The sequence below is a fragment of the Ammodytes marinus genome (assembly GCF_949987685.1).
Source record: "Ammodytes marinus genome assembly, chromosome: 14".
Taxonomy (NCBI): domain Eukaryota; kingdom Metazoa; phylum Chordata; class Actinopteri; order Uranoscopiformes; family Ammodytidae; genus Ammodytes; species Ammodytes marinus.
The window spans coordinates 6,130,710-6,149,363 of record NC_137218.1 but is presented as its reverse complement, the minus strand read 5'-3'; the positions used below and the strand labels follow the sequence as shown (position 1 = coordinate 6,149,363).

At 38.0% G+C, this 18,654-nt stretch overlaps 1 protein-coding gene across 1 annotated transcript in view; it reads left to right on the top strand.

The window, feature by feature from the left end:
* The first annotated feature begins 17,426 nt into the window (after positions 1-17,426).
* rad51d (RAD51 paralog D) overlaps positions 17,427-18,654 on the top strand; it is an 18,778-nt gene continuing 17,550 nt past the window's right edge. Inside the window, exons 1-2 of the mRNA XM_080040727.1 lie at positions 17,427-17,791; positions 17,997-18,058. Coding sequence (XP_079896853.1) covers positions 17,710-17,791; positions 17,997-18,058 — 144 coding nt within the window. The 5' untranslated portion in view covers positions 17,427-17,709. The remainder of the gene's footprint in view (positions 17,792-17,996; positions 18,059-18,654) is intronic.

The following is an 18,654-nucleotide window of genomic DNA, read 5'->3' as shown; positions in this document are numbered from 1 at the left end:
ACAGAGCACTGTTTAAAAAAAGATTTTCCTGTATTCTCTTGAAAAACGACCCCCCCCCCCCCCCTCCCTCCCCCCCTTGTATTTTCCCGTTATATGTAAAGTACTAAAGAAAATACAATACACAAATGACACCGTGCCATTATTTTTTTTACTTGGACTCCCAGCGATGAATACTAAAAAAGGGTGGGAATGTTTTATGCATATTTTATGAAACATTGTTCGTGCTTCAGTATAATGTCTACTGCACTGTTAGCGATTCAGCCCCCCTAAATGGCTCCATGCATGAATTAACACTGTGACCTTGCAGGGGTTTGTTTGGCTCATTGGGTACTAAATATCTCACAAGAGGGAAAAGCACAAACATGTCTGATTAGTAGCGTTTAGGAAAGTAATGGCGTGTAAACATTTTGTGAAAACATCTCAACCGCAAATTATGATGACTTTTTTCTGTTTACTTACTTCCACTCGTCCGAAGATATCCACACTGAGCAAAAATATGAATGCAAGACTTTTGTTTTTGCTCAACGTTTTTTTCCCATGTTCACAAGAGGCCTATTTCTCAACAAAAAAAGTTATCACAAAATAAGTTTAAATCTGTGTTAGTGAGCAATTCTTCTTTGCCGAACAAAAGTATTGCATTTATATTTATATTTTTGTTCAGGGTAATTAGCATCCATTTTTTTATGGATCGCAGTGACAAGGAAGTCAAGATAAGAGAAGAAAGTTGATTACAAGAGACTAGTTTATCTTTATCAAATGGTAACTATAGAATATCACAATATGTAGCTCTTATCTGACACCTTTGCCTGCTATTAATCAGACACTGCCTTGAGTCCTACAGTGTCTGAAGTCCACAGATCTCTGCATCTTTTACTCTCGATGGCAATTCCCTCAGCGCCATAAAGATCCAGCAGGGAGAGGTGTCTCTCTATCTCTCTCTCTCTCTCTCTCTCTCTCTCTCTCTCTCTCTCTCTCTCTCTCTCTCTCTCTCTCTCTCTCTCTCTCTCTCTCTCTCTCTCTCTCTCTCTCTCTCTCTCTCTCTCTCTCTCTCTCTCTCTCTCTCTCTCTCTCTCTCTCTCTCTCTCTCTCTCTCTCTACAAAGCTACTGTACTTCTAGTCTGCTCCAGAAGCTCTCACACACAAAAATCCATACTTGGACTTGGAAGTCCACTTGAAGTGTGGAGTGTTTACTTCTTTAGTTCACTTCATTGTGAAGGCGGATATCAAAGCCCTTTGAACCCAGGTAAGGCTAACAGGTCGTTATAGAGCGTTAGGAAGGTTTGAGTAGACAGATGCTGACATCTGATAGCCAATGTCTTGGTATTTCAAATAGGAAAATACTACAGTTTGGAAAGGTCTGGTCAAAATGTTGAGCAGAGTTCAGCTAAAAAAATCCAAAACTGGTGGATGTATGGTCAACCTAAAAGAAATTAAATTCGAAATTAAGACATTTACATGGAGAATTCATAAAACCATTCATATAACAATCTATTTCTTGTGTTTCTCCAGAATTTAAAGTTTATATCAGGTCTTCACAGAGGCTCAAATTCACATTTTCATGTGTAAAAAATACCACTGCTCGGGAACAACTAGAGCATGTCTTAATGCCTTAAAAATAAATAATGAATATCTGTAGCTATGGCTTGAGCACAAATACAGGTTCCTTATACCTGATAATTCCATCCACTTGCCAATTAATTTCAGAACCTATGAGTTAGGTTTTGAATGACCTGAACTTCCACTGTGAGGACAATTGCCTGAGCTTTTATTATAAATGCAGGACTCCACACCACAGGCTGTTGTGTTTTGAATAATGCTACTATTTGGGAAACATGTAAATCACTTACATTAGCGTCCACTTTAGCTTCGGCCGATCCACATAATAACACATTTGATGCCTCAGTGTGAGTTAGCACCCCACCTGGTAATAACAGGACTTCTAAGGTCTAATAGATGTTCAGTGGCATGTCAGCCCTGCAATAGATTCAGCTCAGTAGTCATTTGTTTCAATGTGTGAGTGCAGGGGGGTGACATAGAGTGAATCAATCTAGGGCTCCTCGCTGAGCACACCAGCCATTTAAGCCTTTTATTCTAACCATTTCTAACCTATAATAAAGGGTCATTTCTGCAGTCTGGCTTCTCCAAACTATGGTATTCACATAGAAACCACTTTGAAGGAATCTACCCGCTTGAGAAGTCTGTCTGTCTGTCTGTCTGTCTGTCTGTCTGTCTGTCTGTCTGTCTGTCAAGTGATTTGATGGAATTAAAATGTCAAGAACAAGTGAAGTAAGTATAGGAAGTGGAAGGTGAGATGGTTCATAGGCTATATTTGGTGAGACACTGCAGGTGAATAGGGTAAAACATTTATCATATATACTGTATATGTATCATCATGAAACTGTGCCAGTTGATAACTTACATTAAAACCATTATTTGTATGTGTTACAATTTCAGTTGCTGTGTTTGAATAGATGTGCAAATGTGGCTAAATATAATTGAGCATACATCTGCCTTGAATCTCTTTCAAACATTAAAATCTAGATGTTGGATGAAGGCAAGCATGGAGAGTTACAATTGAATTTTTTAGTTTTTTTATTGGGGCCCAAAGTTTTTACGATGTAGAACCCAAAAAGATGATTTTTTGGTTATGCATCTATTCATTTTAAAGATCAAAACTCACTTAATACAGGCAGCCCATGTTTTTAAGAACAAAAATGTATCATACATATGAACAAATCCTTCTTTAATGACCATAAAGTAGAGCTAAGAAGGAGATATATTATAGAACCCAAAAATCTCTAAATTGACCAGTGCTTTAAAAAAAAACAATGTTTTTTCGCCTGCCGTGTCTCGCCTTAAGCTTCAGTGAAAGGCAGTGCAGGTCAGGACATATCGTTTTTTCTTTTTGACCTGGATTTAAAGGTGCTCAACGTTTAGAAAAAGACTAATGGATTTTTCTTTCCAACACTTTGGTGCACACACAGTAACTAAAAGCTGCTTCTCCACATTGAGGTTGCACTCAGAGAGCATTTATCAGCTGTCTGTACATGATGACCTGAGAGGCAGAGGGTTAACACACACACACACACAACACACACACACACACAGACACAACACACACACACCGACAGACAGACTTACAGACACACACGTGTTTTGGTCTTAAGCCTTTGGGAGATTATTAGACAAGCAGCAGTGCTTCAAACTCTCTGCCGATACACTGAAGAGTAGCTGTTGTGATGTGGTCAGGTTTGATGTTAGGACTCTATAAGAAGGATCCAAAATAACATTAAAAGCTTACCATATTGCACAGTTTTTTCATATGTTATCACAGAACAAAGACATTTAATGGCCGTATGCATTTTAATACAGTAGTGGGTGTCTGCCAGAAAAGCACCTGTGAGAATAAATAACTAAATACATCTTCACCTCATCACTTGATCTTGTAGACAGACTTGAGGCAGTAGTGGATGATGCCATCTTTAGTAACTAGCTTCTTGTCCTCAAAGGCCACTGTATTTTCTGTAAATTCTCCGAAATGGAGAGAATAGCAAGGGAGCGTTGCAATCTATAATCTCACCACTAGATGCCACGAAGTACTCTGATATTTCACAATGTATACTTTAATTCATCTGATAGTTTTTCTTTTATTGAATTGAATTAAACTTAAACCTTCTAGACATGTTATAGAGGAAGTGATAGGACCGAAAGAGGAGGGGGAAAAAACACCTCAAGTAGCTGTTGTTGGCTTACATTTCCGACCCCATTTTTCTGTTTTGTAATATTTCCATTTTATTTCCTGGGGATAGATAACAGCAGGCCACTCATAGCAACTATGATCTCATGACAAGATATATCCGGAGCCCCTACAATGAAGCCTGACAGCCGAAAAATATCTTATAAACTATATAAAACATCAACAGTAAATGTCAGGTTCCCGTGTCAGTCGCTGTATCAAAGAGAGAGAGAGAAAGGTTCTTTCTAAGACTTATCATTTTCACGGGGCGATCAGCAATCATACAGGGAGAATTCTATCATAGGAGAGAGGCAGAGATAACAGCCTGGCAATGACAGCTGCCTCCATAGACCACAATGCAATGCAGAGACGAGACGTGTTAGATTTGAGGAAAAGGGACACAACTCTTTATGTGACTGGTAAAATTCGAGCTCTTGCTGTGCAGTTCACATTTCTATCTTTGTATGTGTGTGTGTGTATAGATATATATATATATTTTTTTTTTCGTGAGTTAAAGGTCCCTCTCCGGAGAGATAAGGTAGGAAATCACTCAACAGAAAGGTTCAGGGAAAGTTTGATAAGCCTTCAAAAGTACATTTAGAAACTTCTTCAACTTCTTGAACGTGAGGAAGATCGCGCTCACATTAAAGGTGGAGTCTGTGACTCTGTAGAACGGTTGTTGCCTAAATCACTTTTTTGTCAAAATCAGTGACTATCTCATGATCCCGCTACCGTACGTACTGTCTGTGAGGTATTCACTGATTTTGACAAAAAGCGATTTTGAAAACAAGCGTTCTCCAGAATCACTGACTGCACCTTTAATGATCAACACTGAAGTGGAACTGCAATGTGTGTTAAGATACACATTCTTCACCAATACAACAGAGGTGAATGGAGTTTAATGAAAAGACCAAAACAAAGTGTGTTTAAGTCCATCCATCTGACTGTATTACCCAAGCTCATTGGTTACTATTGAAAATATGAGTCTTTAATAACAAAATAATACATTTTTTAAAGGCTGAATACTTTCCCAGCTGGCAACTATAGTTTTTTGCAAGCATTATTCAGACAAAAGTAAATAGTGAGTTCTTTAGGGGGTGATTTGCTGTGGATTAATAAGCATTGGTTGACAATACAGATAATACTTCATTGATAATTTTGCTATTTGTTGACAGCAATAAAACTGTACAAACAATTCAGCATAAACATATTCTCCAAGAACCGCTCTTCATAATGATCTACTCACCTCGCTGTGAACCCTTTTCATCACAGCAATTTCTTTCAAATAAAGTTGTTCCAATAAAATTATAAATCATTTGCTGCAAGGAGTTGTTTATTTACCAATATCCCAAGACACTGTTTCCATCAAAAACTATTTGCTGTCGTATTTCTTCAGTACAAGCCCCACAAATAGAATTCCATTAATATGTGATAAAGGCATACATCTCAAAGACATATATACAGCTCTGGAAAAAATTAAGATACCAGTCTAGATTTTTCTTAAATCTTCACCTCTACATAACTTATTGAAAATGCTCTTAATGACAAAAAATGTATTGGAATTTGGTAGAAATGTTGTCATTAGTTTATATTTTAAAACCAAAATGTTCATTCCACTCAAACATATGCCTATAAACAGTAACATGAGAGACACTGAACATTTGGAGCCGTCTCTTAATTTTTTCCAGAGCTGTATATATCTTGAAGGATCATATATCTTAAGACTGTCTAAGGGACATGTATCTTAAAATGGTCATTTTGACATTGTCAAAGAAGGAAGCCCAAGTCTGAGTCATAACGGTAATAAACATGGCTGCACTCCATTCAGATGAGCCGTTGTCCTGGTGACGTGCCTGCTGCTGACTCACTAGATTGACACCTGGGACATTTCATTGAGTGAAGTCATAATTCATGTTATTAGTCACGCCTGTGTTTTCCGTTGCTGTGATAAGTTTAAAGGGCTGCTGTGAAATGTTACTAGACAGCAGAAAAATCTTAGAAGAATTCATGTTATTAGTGACTCCTGTGTGAACTGTTGAAAAATATGTTTTAGAGGTTTGTATGCGGCACTCATCCGTATTAAAAATATTGAACACTTAAAATGTGTTGGCTGTAGCTAGTTGGAGCTCAGGAAGTAGAGCACATCCACTAATACATGATTGGCACTTCGATCTACTCTTCCTACACAGGTTGACGTGTCCTCGGGCAAGAAACTTAAGCCTAAATTGGCGGCAATGGTTGGTCAAGCTTGTGTGTGTGTGTGTGTGTGTGTGTGCGTGCGTGCCCTGTGTGTATTTATACGTGACTGAACGGCAAAAACCTTGCTCAGGGGAAATTGAGTTCATATCGTTTTGCCGCTAACTGCCAACAGAAGTAGTAAAGGAATTTAGTTTCCTTTCAAATAAAACAAAAACAGCTTTTGTCAAAATCAGTAAATATCTACTCCCCCCCTAACTTCAGTGGTGCGTACCCGCTTGCGTCAATTTCGCATTGCGAGATGCTTTCGGTGTAGACTACAGGGGTTACAGCAAATATTGCAGCGCTTAGTAGGCTATAAATAAACATGAGCAGTTTATGGACACCTTTTAAGCATCTACTTATAATATACCACATAAAGATGCCGTGGGCGAAATACATAGAATACTATCTTATCTTTTCTGCAGCTTTGACACAGCAATGTATCACTTCGGTAAAAAAAAAAAAAAAAAAAATTGGTCAAATGCTTGTACATAGACAAGGGCGCTGCCAATAAGGTGGTATCATCAAAAACAGGCTGTGTTCATTTTCACCTTCACATGTAGATATCTGTCAGCCAGGTGGATATGTGCTAAGCCAGTGTTCTTTATGCTGTAAATGTGCTGTGTAATCCCAAAGCATTTTACGAGAGCCCACCAAAAGAAATGTGTCCTCCCACTTACTCAACTCGCATAATTCTACCGTGAATTGCTTTTTTTCTTTTCTTATCCGAGGGACTGGCAGACAGCTGATAGCAATGTCCTTTTGCTTTTCTTAAAAAATAAATCTATCTAGTTGTTGTTCTTCGCTTTTTCTAAAGGCAGGACAGTTTTTTTTTTTTTTTTTTTGCAAACCAAGGACAACAAAACCATTATTCATCGTTTCGGGACAAGACAGCGTTTTCAAGTTTTATTGCGGTGGAAGGCTCAAGGTGTGCCTTTTGTAAAGCGCGTCTTGTCTACAACCTTGGCCAATGAAAGCCTAGAAAATTGAGGGGAAGGCAGGCCAGGCTCCTTTGAAAAGGTTCTTGGTGATAATTATAGTTTCAAGGTTTTTCTTGTGTGTGTGTGAGGTTGTATATGCCTGCGTAGGTTTTAAAAAAAAAAACATAAAAAAAATTGACCATAAAGGAATCTTAGATGTGTTTTTGAAAAAAGTATGCGTGCAACTTGTATTGCTTTTTTGACAGTCTCTCAGTGCTGAAACTACAGACAGACTTACTACACAACGCACCAAATAATCATACATGATTTATAGAACACAAGTGCACAATAAAAATTTTTACTTTTCTAACTAAAACGAAAACAATGTCATATTGTCCTAAACAGCCAGAATTCATAACTCAGAGGACAATCTTGAGTTATTCTTTATTTTTGACTTTAATATATGCACTATGACAACAACAGTGTTGGCAGCTTGCAACATAACGTCTTAACACCCGTCCAGAGTTGCTCAGTCTAAGGGCGTTTCGGAGCGGATCCTGCCAGCACAGCAAACAATTGGATGAAGTGTGTGGGAGTGTGTTTGGCTTCTGCAGCTACTCTGTGCTCATAAAAACAAAAGTAAGAGCTCAAGAAAATAGCTTTTGGCCACTGACGGACATCCTGTGTTATGAGTGTGAGCTTGTGTGTTTAGAACCACAATTCACCTGTATGCTAGTTGGCCCCTCTGACGAGCCGTGGTGCAACAACAATCAGGGCCAATCTACAGTGTTGGGGAAGCTACTTCTTTTTTAGCATAGCTTTGCAAACTACCAAATGACTTCACACTGAAATCATTTTAGCTACAGCAAAAAAGATTGTTAATTGCAGAAAGTAAAAAGTGACAATTTGTTCTTCACAAGTCATACATGAACCAATATTTGAATAAAAAATTCAAAAATTACAGCTAAACTGAGAATCCTGCGTACTGAAAGGCTATTAGCCCTGAGATCTGAACCTGTCCTAGATAGAACAATCCCATCTGAACTTTTCACAAGGACATAATTACAAGGAAGGTCACATTTTTGCTGGAAACAAATCTGGATCTTTGTATTATCTGGAGCTCGTCAATAGAGGGTTCAATTGGAGAAGCAATAGTCAAATTAAAATGAACATGCATTCCAATCCTTTGATGGCCTTAAACAAATTGTAGTTTGTAATTTTAGAAGTTTTAACCATGCAAAAAAGTAATTGAATTATTTGAATTATTAAGCAAATCTGAATGTAGTTGAACAACCAGCAAGCTACAACAAAATGTTTTTAAACTGCTATTTTTATAACATGGAATTCATTTCTCCCCAACACTGCAGATGACGCTGCTCTCCAACCCCCACGGGCATCATGACATGTGTGCTGGCAGGATCAAAAGAAATACATATTCAGAAATGTGTTGTTGTTTTTAGGTTCCTCCTCCTCCTCCTCCTCTTCTTCCAAGAAGGCAGAGACAATGACAGTGACTGTTTTTTTTAAACCCCCAGTGCTGTGTGTATTGTGTGCCTTTAGCTGTCGGTTCTGCTTCTGGCCATATATACGTCACCTCGTGAAGGGTCCTGGAAAGAAACCTTTTTTTTTTTTTTTTTTTAAATCATCATTTTGTGATTATAGGCTGTGCAGCGATCTCTGTGTAATGAAATGCAAATGTGTTTCTCAGACGGTGAAAATGTGTGTGTTTTTTTTTAGTCCATTGCTGTTTACCTTCACAGCAGGGCAGGGAAAGCTCAGCCTCGCTTTGATGTTGGAGTCGCGGAATCGTGATGTGTTCATGTAATGTTAGAAGTCTGCGTAGGCTCAACCCACTTAGTGACATGAATTGTTGAGTATGTTCAAAATTTTATCGCGAGCAGCCAACATGGTGCTGAAAATGATCTGTTTACATCAAATCAAATGAATGCAATCAAGTGTTCTGATATAGTGAATGTTATGCAAATGCTATAGTAAATTCAAGTAAACTGAAAAAGTTAGCATTCAAAATTAACTCATTCAAGTGCCTCCTCATCCTTCTACCCCATGATAAATAAAGTATCTATATATACATCTTTCAATCTACTATCTATCTTTCTATCTATCTATCTATCTATCTATCTATCTATCTATCTATCTATCTATCTATCTATCTATCTATCTATCTATCTATCTATCTATCTATCTATCTATCTATCTATCTATCTATCTATCCATCCATCCATCCATCCATCCATCCATCCATCCATCCATCCATCCATCCATCCATCCATCCATCCATCCATCCATCCATCCATCCATCCATCCATCCATCCATCCATCCATCCATCCATCCATCCATCCATCCATCCATCCATCCATCCATCCATCCATCCATCCATCCATCCATCCATCCATCCATCCATCCATCCAACCATCCAACCATCCATCCATCCATCCATCCATCGTTTTCAGAATCCTCCTTGGAACATTGGAACACAAATTGATAATAAGTGAAAAATTCCAATCGTTTACAGCCTTAAATAAAACTGATTTGACCAATTTAGACAATTTTTTTTTTGGACGTCTTCCACATTTCTACACAGTAAGTGCTTCACAGAGATGGTACACACACACACACACACACACACACACACACACACACACACACACACAGCCACACTTTATGGGAACTCTTGGCTGAGTAAAGGAGGCTTTTACAGACACTGCAGTAGTGGACATCTTGTCAGGGTCCATGGGTACCACAATGAAAACCCCTGGGCCTTTTTCTCCACCAAAATGTCCAACTTAATCATCTGCGAGGGTCTGACCTAGAAAAGAAAATGCAAAGAAAAGCAAAGAAACCCTCATACACAACAAACAAACCGCATATTTTTATAATTCACGCGGCGGCAAGTTGTGTCAAACTCATGAATATTGGACGATACCTTTCAAGTTAGAAATATATTGAATAAGGGATGCTTTCATGGTGTGCTCTCCATTAGTTTTGCACACATCCAACTGCACATACTTTTAATATTAAAAAGCACTGTTTCTTATTAACTACATATTTGTTTCCAATAGAAACTGGAAGCACTATTTCAAAAATGTATTGAGGTAAGATACTGCAGGTGAATAAGGTAAAATGTTTAAAGCTCCCATATTATACACTTTTCGGTTCTATTATACACCATATTATATGGTCTTAGTGGTCCCTAATACGTTTTTCTTTAATTGTTTGCTGAAAAAAACTTTCAGATAATTTATTGTACTATGCTGATGTTCAGCTAATCTCACAATGGCCTATTTTTTAAAAAGAGCTGCAGCTACCCTCGTAAATATACAATCTTTGAGCTGCCCCCGCCCCCTGTCCGGAAGCGAAGCCAGATACGCCTCGCCTTTTGTCTGTCAGGGCCGTGGACCAATAAGAAATAGGGGTGTGGGCTGCACAGTGGAAGCTTCTGGCTTTCCAGTTTGTGAGGTCAGAAAAGGGGAAAATTCTGACTCAAGTATATTGGGGGGGAGAGGTGGGGGTTTCAGAAAGGGGGAGAACAGGAGAGATTGTTATTTTTTTTAATATTTTGGCAGTCTCTAGGCACACCGTGGACCCATGGATATGTTTGAACACATTTAAAAAGTGCATTTAGCATAATATGTGACCTTTAACTTATAGATATCATCTATCATCACTTTTCCAGTTGAATAAATATGTAAATGTGGCCAATTGTTACTATTAATTTGTACATTTGCTTCCTTTAAAAAAAAGCCAGAGTTTAAATATTTATTTCACATATTAGTGTCCAAAGTCTAGCGCTATTTCAACAATGGATTAAAGCAAATCTACACACAAAACAGAGTGCAGTTTTTTCAGAACAGTCACAGCTAAACTGTGGATTCCTCATTTATAATGTGGTGTGCAATCACCCATCAAATAAAGATGCCACCTGTCTGTTCTTGACTGCTCCCAACATGGCCAACATGCTTATTTGCTTATTTTCAGATGTAATGTGACTGATGTGAAACATTATTAAGATGGAAAGGATGTTGGTCCTAAAATACATTTTATTAGAATGTATTTAACTAGACTTTTCCATGGCCTTTAAAAGTGAGAAATACATGATTAAGATGATTTTTTTCAGGCTCGGAAAACCGCAGTATCCCGAGTTCAACTATACAACCTCACAAGGTGTCGCATAGACAACCATTATGTTATTAGTACACAATAGACTTGTTTTTAAAAAGAAAAGCCAAGTAAAACATGATTTTTTTGTAGTTCCCTTTCTGAAAAGCTTCCCCACACCCTATTACCAGGGACCCTCCCATTGAAAGAACTATTAGTGGTTGAAAGAAGATTAGATCAATAAAAAAATTAAAGAAAAATAGAAATCGATAATATTTTCCTTCTCTAGCTTTGTGATTTCATTTTAAAAGCAACCTGTAAATGTCAACACCAGGAATGATTGTGCAATTTGTTTTATTTCGGCGCACATCTGCCGTGAGACGTCACTAAATGTTTTTATTTCGAGCAGTATCACACAAACGCACGCAAAATGACCAACACAGGGTAGGCTATGTGTAATGTTAGGGGCACTTAAAGGTGCAGTCAGCGATTCTGGAGAATGCGTGTTAACAAAATCACTTTTTGTCAAAATCAATTGACGATCTGCTACCTTTTCATACTGTGTGTGCGATGGAAAAAACATGTAAACAAATGAGGCCACTGTAGCTAGCAATATACCCGTTTACAGAGCCTAGGCTTTGTATTAACACTGGATTTATTTCTCAGCGCGCACACATTACGGACAGGACCCTCGTGAGGAGATATTCACATATTTCGCGAAAAAGTGCTTTTTTCAACAAGCATTTTCTAGATTCGCTGACTCCATCTTTAATTCCCACAAGGGCTTCAATCTTTACGTAAGGACACCTGTTGGATTATTTATACTGTACTCCATGGGGAAGGGTTAAAGTAACAAGGGAGTACGTTTTTATACTGCTTCTAGGTCAGAGCACACACACCATGCGGTCGATGTACATATACTTTGGACCCGTGATGTTACATGACTATCCAAGATGTGCGCTGTATAATTCATCGCTCATGTATGATTCATCTGTATCTATAGAAAGAAGCGCAGAGTCAGGCTCAAATTGAATCAACACTGCTGGTTGCGATGCGTTCAAAGACACTCAGCCCTACAGCCAAGGGATAATCACTTGTGTGGGTTTTTGCAATGCAGCTATAAACAGGTTAACATATACTGTGTGTATAGCCAATTTCATGCAACTAGGAAAAATCTCGATTGATTACTGTGGGGAAAATAACATTGTAGCATCTGATCTATATGTAAGGTTCTACGATGGAATTACAACAGGGAATGCCACTAACATGAAATCGTTGGTTATTTAATCATTTCGTTTGCGGCTTTAATATGAAATCCATGAATCTCCAAGGCTTTGTGGTTTGAGAGTTTTGAAAGAAGGAGAGTTTTGTTTAGTGTGTGTGAGGAAAAAAGTTTAGAAAAGTATGCCATCCTTCATTTGATCAAAAAGAATGTAGAATTCATCAAACTTGGAGATACATTTAACCTTTTTATTTATACAGGTATATCCCATTGAGTCCGAAGACTCTTTTGCAAGGGAGACCTGTTCCCATTTACACGTTACCATTCACACACACATTCATACACCGATAGCAGGCTAACTATCGACATTCACACGAGGCAAGGTGGGTGAAGTGTCTTGCCCAAGGACACAACAACTATGACACAGGTGGCAGGGCGGGGATCGAACCTCCAACCCTTTGATCATCAGCCGACCCGCTCTACCAACTGAGCCACAGTCGCCCCATTTAAAAAGTAATCAAGATCCACTACCTGTTCTTCATGTGTTTACAGAGCTTAGGCTGTGTATTAACACCAGATTTTTTTTTTTTTCAATATAGGCTACACATAGTATGGACCGGAAGTTGATCGTGCGGAGATATTCAGTGATTTTGACAAGACAGGATTTTGGCAACCTGCATTCTCCAGAATCACTGACTCCACCTTTAAAGAAATCTCCACAAACTTATGTCTTCAGAAATAAATCGATTAACTCAACCTCAAGTTATTGCGGTAAAATAAAAAACTAATTTTTATAATGGACAGGTCATTAACATTAGCAAATTAACATTGTTTCAAGTGCAAATATCAAGTTATACATTGACAACACCACCTGCCTCTTTCCCGACTAAGGCCGTTAAAGAGGCAGGCTCATGCTGCGCTGATGGATAGCGGGTGTGTTGGACCACATCAATCACTCCCGAGAATCCATGGAATAATTTCAACACTCTTTGATATGATGTTGTAAATTGAATTAATTACTGATAACTATCATCAAACAATGCGAGGCTACCTGCTAGTTAAAGAGGGCCGTCTTTAGCGGGCAAATGGCTTGGAAATGCTACAAACATCCATTATGTATTATAATAAATCATCACTGTAGGCAAAGTGGCTGGGCCGCTCTCGCCTTGATAATTTGGTTCTTCTTACTATCTGTTAATCCAATCACATCCCCCCGCGATACGCTTATTTTTTTCAATACTCTACTGGTCTCATTTGTTTTGAATGAGACAGGTAAACGGGTTTGCAGAGGGAATTGTTGCAATAAAGGTGGCTATATAAAATGGCCACAGGGTCCAGTGAATACCTAGGCATGCTATACATTTAAAGGAATACTTCACCCATACGGAACCGGCGTTCTATCATTATAAAATCACCATTATAATATAATGAATTAGGTTTTTCTTCCCTGAGTCTTCCCTCAGTCTTCCCTTGGCCCAGCTGTCCTGTTAATCTTAATCCTAAATTTTTCTTACTGTGATGTCACAGTAAGAAAAATGTAGGGTTAGACAGTGAGACCATAAAACACTCTTTCTGCCTTTTCTCAGGCTAGGATGAACCAATTTCATTTTTTTTTTGCACATTTATACTAAATAGGATTTCAGAGTTCAATACACCTTCATATTCCAACCGGTGAAGTAGGTCTTTAAGCTCCATAGCCTGTTTGGACTGATGTTTAAAAGGGAATGATCCATCAATATGAAAACAGCAGAAGATTTTAGCTCGAATGCCTAATTCATGAGAAATTCCAGGTGACATAAAAAAAACATTAAAACAAATATATTCTATTTTAAATAGCTCTTCATAGAAGGTGTACTTATTCAAACTAGAACTTAGTATGTACATTATAGATTCTTAACACCTACTAAGGATCCAGAAGTAAAAACTGAATGTGCTATTACTCCTTGTTTTAGGTTATTAATGTGGTTTTCTCAAAGAATCTTGGTCAAGTAACACATTCAATTCCTAGGATTTTGGCTGCCAAAATGAAACACTTTATCTGGCATGTTTTTCTGAATAATATCTTTACACTGTGAGAGAGTTGACAGATTCTTGGCATAGAGATAGTTGCCTGGTGTTTTACTGGAGAAATCTGACACCATTGCCTCACCATACATTCCCTCATTTGGAGGTTTTTCTGCTGATAGGAGCAGACATTGTCTAAGACACCAATCTGGACTCACCCATATGTGTGAAATTGGGTTGAAATGTGAAGACTCGAATAGCTGTGGTGTGTGTGTGTGTGTGTGCGTGTGTGTGTTCGTGTGCGTATGTGTGTGTAAATGTGTGTGTGTGTGTGTATAAGAAGATGATTTTTGGCAACATTTCTCCCACTTGGTAAAAATTGGACGGAGTGAATGTTTTCTCGACAGGCTTGTTGTGTTGTTGATTCACAGGGTTTTTTCCCGCTGTTTTTGGGCAGTTTTTCTACATCAATTTTGAAGGCATTCTTTTTCAAGTTCTTTTTTAAACTGCACTATGCATTAATAATCAATTTTTCGCTAGTTGAAGGTAGAGCAGAAGTGTTGCTGCTTCTTCACTTTTCTCAATGTGTTATCAGCCTGAATCCCCGATGGTTCAGTTGTTGATGTCAATTATTTTAAGACCGTCTATGCAAACGTCTGAATTATCATCTATTTATTTATGGCTGACTTTGACTAGGTTTCTATTACTGTCTTATCCAACAGAAAATGCCGCTTAGAATACTTTTAACTTTCATCCAAACAGGAGGGTTAGGGTTAGGGTTAGGGTTGGTCTTTTTGCCATTTGAGTTCGTTCAGCCAGTAACATTTTAGGTGATGGACATTTGCCCCAAAGACATCAACAGCAACACAGCCACGGCATGGACAAAACAACTATTTCGGCATAAAAACTTTTCACTCTGCTGATAGCAAAGCCAACAGATCTGAGATGACCTGGTTTGGTGTGTGTGCACTGTGCATGTATATTCATATTTAGCTTGTTGAGAACAAGGTGATAGGGCTGATTCCTCTGAACCTCCTCTTTTTTCACAAGATCACAACTTCTGTATGTGTGTGTGTGTGTGTGTGTGTGTGTGTGTGTGTGTGTATTTTTAAGGTGCAAGAGATACCTATACTAAAATAGCAATCATTTTGTTACACGTAAAGTCATGTCATGTCATTGGATATTTCTGCATTTACTGATCTTGTACAATTTCTGGGACACATTGTTTGAGGGATGTGTACGTTCATCTAAATTTAACCAAAGGCTATGATTTCTAACCCACAAGTGGTGTCAAGTGCTACTGATTTAGTTAATTTCCTTGTATGTTTATGTGAACGTGTGGTTGCACCAACAGTCAATTGAGAAAAACCTTTGGGCCCGTGTTCTATCCATAGATTTGTGTAAAAAACCTTTTTCAATCCAATTGAGATTATTGGATCTCGGTTTGCTGATAATCATAATGATTCAAAAACCAACACGCTTTATGTCCTTGAATATTATTATCATCATCCTTAGTTGTTGGCATTATGCGTAGAGTAACGGGCGACTGTAGTGAAACCATCCGAGCACTTTTTATTCAAATTATAAGTGCTCTAGTATAATTTGTCTCTGATTGTTGAAAAATCAATGCGGAGAATTGTGTGTGTCAGGAGAATGGAGGGGCCTCACAGTCAAACTGTCCATTCTTAACCCCTGGCAACGAGCCTGTTGTCAAAACCGCTGAGATGTGCATCAAGCTTTGTTAGTCGAAGCAATGAGCAGGTAATTTGATACATGACATGAACTCTTAAGCTTAATTACTCTTACAAAGTCAACCTCATTGACCCAAGTGGTTTATTTTTTATATGTGCTGTAAGCCATAACTCATAGTGTTTTTTCCAACATTTTATTAAATATATTTTTTTCACATAATATTGTGTTAACGGGAAAAGGACAGCCCTTGCCTAGATGGCCAATGCACTGACAAGAGACTCTTGGAAACAGAAATAACTTTTTCAGAATAAGCCTTTAATAATAGAGGGCAGAGCAAAAATAATTTATTCAGAAATCCACCTTCACAAAGTAGAGCTTCATTATATGCAGGAATATAGTCCAATGATTAACACGTTATCAGCTCTTCATCCATAACTCTCATACAGTTAATTCCAGCAGAATTATATTTGCATATTAATGGTTATTACAGGATATTTTATTGATCCCTGAGAGAATCATATTTTCTCTTGTATCCCTTTATCCCACAGGGTATCAGATCAAATAAATCCAACGTTATTTTTTTTTGGCAGATATTGTAAAGAAAGAATAATATAAAAAAATAATAATAATAAAAAAATAATTGGTAGGGCGATTTACAAAAAAGGGAGATTATAGGTGAAAAAATATATAGGCTGCGAGCACAGTTCTGTTCACACTTCAGCTGAAAAATATTGTCAAAAGTTTCTGATAGAAGTTGAGCCAGGGGTGAATCTAGACGTACAGTATGAGCTGACCCAGCCAGAGCCAATGACTTTCTGAGCTTCAGAGGATAACATGGTTTATGGGTTTATCACTGTATCGTCCACTATAAGTCTCTCTGAAGATAAGACTCCATCACTGTCCAAACTGACCATGACCACTCAACTTCCACTTCAGGTTCCTGGTGAAACAAGTATAAAGGACTATAATGTAGTAAGGCTCTCAGGCATTCTGGATTGAGCCACAATATTTATTCTCCTGGATTTTCCAAAACTTTCTGCACATTCAAAACACATCACATGTTCTGATTTTATAAAATAATATGAACCTTAATATAGAAATATTTTTGATTCTCCCTGACATGATCCGAACATCTTATCAGCAATGTATTTGTTGTATCTACAGTATATTTAGTAGGCGTTATGTAGGCCAATTTTGTTGAAAGAATTAAAAAAAATAATAATTGTGCTTGTTGACTTACATTATTTTGTTATACTTGCACTGTTTAATTAATACAAAAATGCATGGAGGTATACAAAAAATTAAAAATAAATATTTAAAAAACAAAGGTTTGTAGTGCATGACACTTATTTTAGCAGACATGTAGGCTAGACAAAAAAAAGTAGCCGACAATTTTGGAGAAGCACACTATATTACCCAGAACCACTGCGTGTTGAACTTTCTACGGCAACCAGGAGGAAAACAATTTAAACCTTCGCATAATAATTTTGACACAAATCAGCGTGAGATGCTACAGCCACGGACTGGGTGAAACAAGTTAAAAAAGTTTAGTTTAACGTCAGTCAGTTGGTCGACTAATTGTCGTGAACTTTACCAGGAGGAGGATTGAAAGTAATTCACCCTGTTTTGAAAAAGAAAAGTTAGCTATGTGACTAAGCCGCGAAGCTAAAAACAGTTAGCGGCATCAGTAGCCTAGCTAGTTCTGTTACTAGTTTAGCACTTATTTTTTTGGTAGACATTGAATGGTGCGTTTTTGTTTAGACGTAAACTATGTGAGACTATGGCAGTGCTGACAGGAGGGATGTGTCCTGGACTGGATGACGGTTTAGTGAGGGACCTGCGTGCAGCCGATATCAAATCAGGTGTGTGTGTGTGTGTGTGTGTGTGTGTGTGTGTGTGTGTGTGTGTGTGTCTGAGAGTGTCCGTCTATCTGTCTGTCTGTCTGTCCGTCTGTCTGTGTCTGTGTGTGTATGAGTGTGTGAGAAAGATGGTTTTGACGATGCTTCATTGAAATAACATCACTGCAAACAGACATGCAATAACCAGCGTGTGTTCTTGTTTTCACAGTGGAGGACTTGGTCTCATGTAACATTGAGGAACTTGCTCAGAAATGCTCTGTGTCATATAAGGTATTTATGCCAATGTATGATGAATTAAATATGTTTAGCTCATTCACTTGGATGAAGGATCCTGAAAAGTATTCACTATGGGAGTCAGCACTGCCAGAATGGGTTGTCAGCACACCGTCAAAATAATCTAAGAATTGTCCAAAGTAGCACATTATTATAATTTTTGGCTTTTTAGTTGTGTATTTTCACAGAAATATACAAAGTACATCTTCTTACTCTATCACTGGCCTAAAGAAATGTCACACAAAATCATCCCTTAACCAAAGTAACTCTGTTGTTTTAATCTACAGTTTAGTTTATTTGTTGTAAAATTGGTCTTTAATTCAAATGCGGGGCGGCTTTAAAAAACTGTCTTTAGAAGTCTTAACTCTAACTTGCCTAAAGCTGTATGAAACGCTGCCAACCACATTCCCTCATCATGGATAACTAACTTCATAATTTCCATGTAATGAATTAATTTCATACTTTTTCTTTTGCATTGGTAGAAATAATTCAAACGTCAACAAAGGACACCCACGTTTCATGCTTGGTATAAACAGTGTCAGGATGGTGAAGGGCCAGGCCAACATCTTAGACGCACTTTCACCCACATGCAG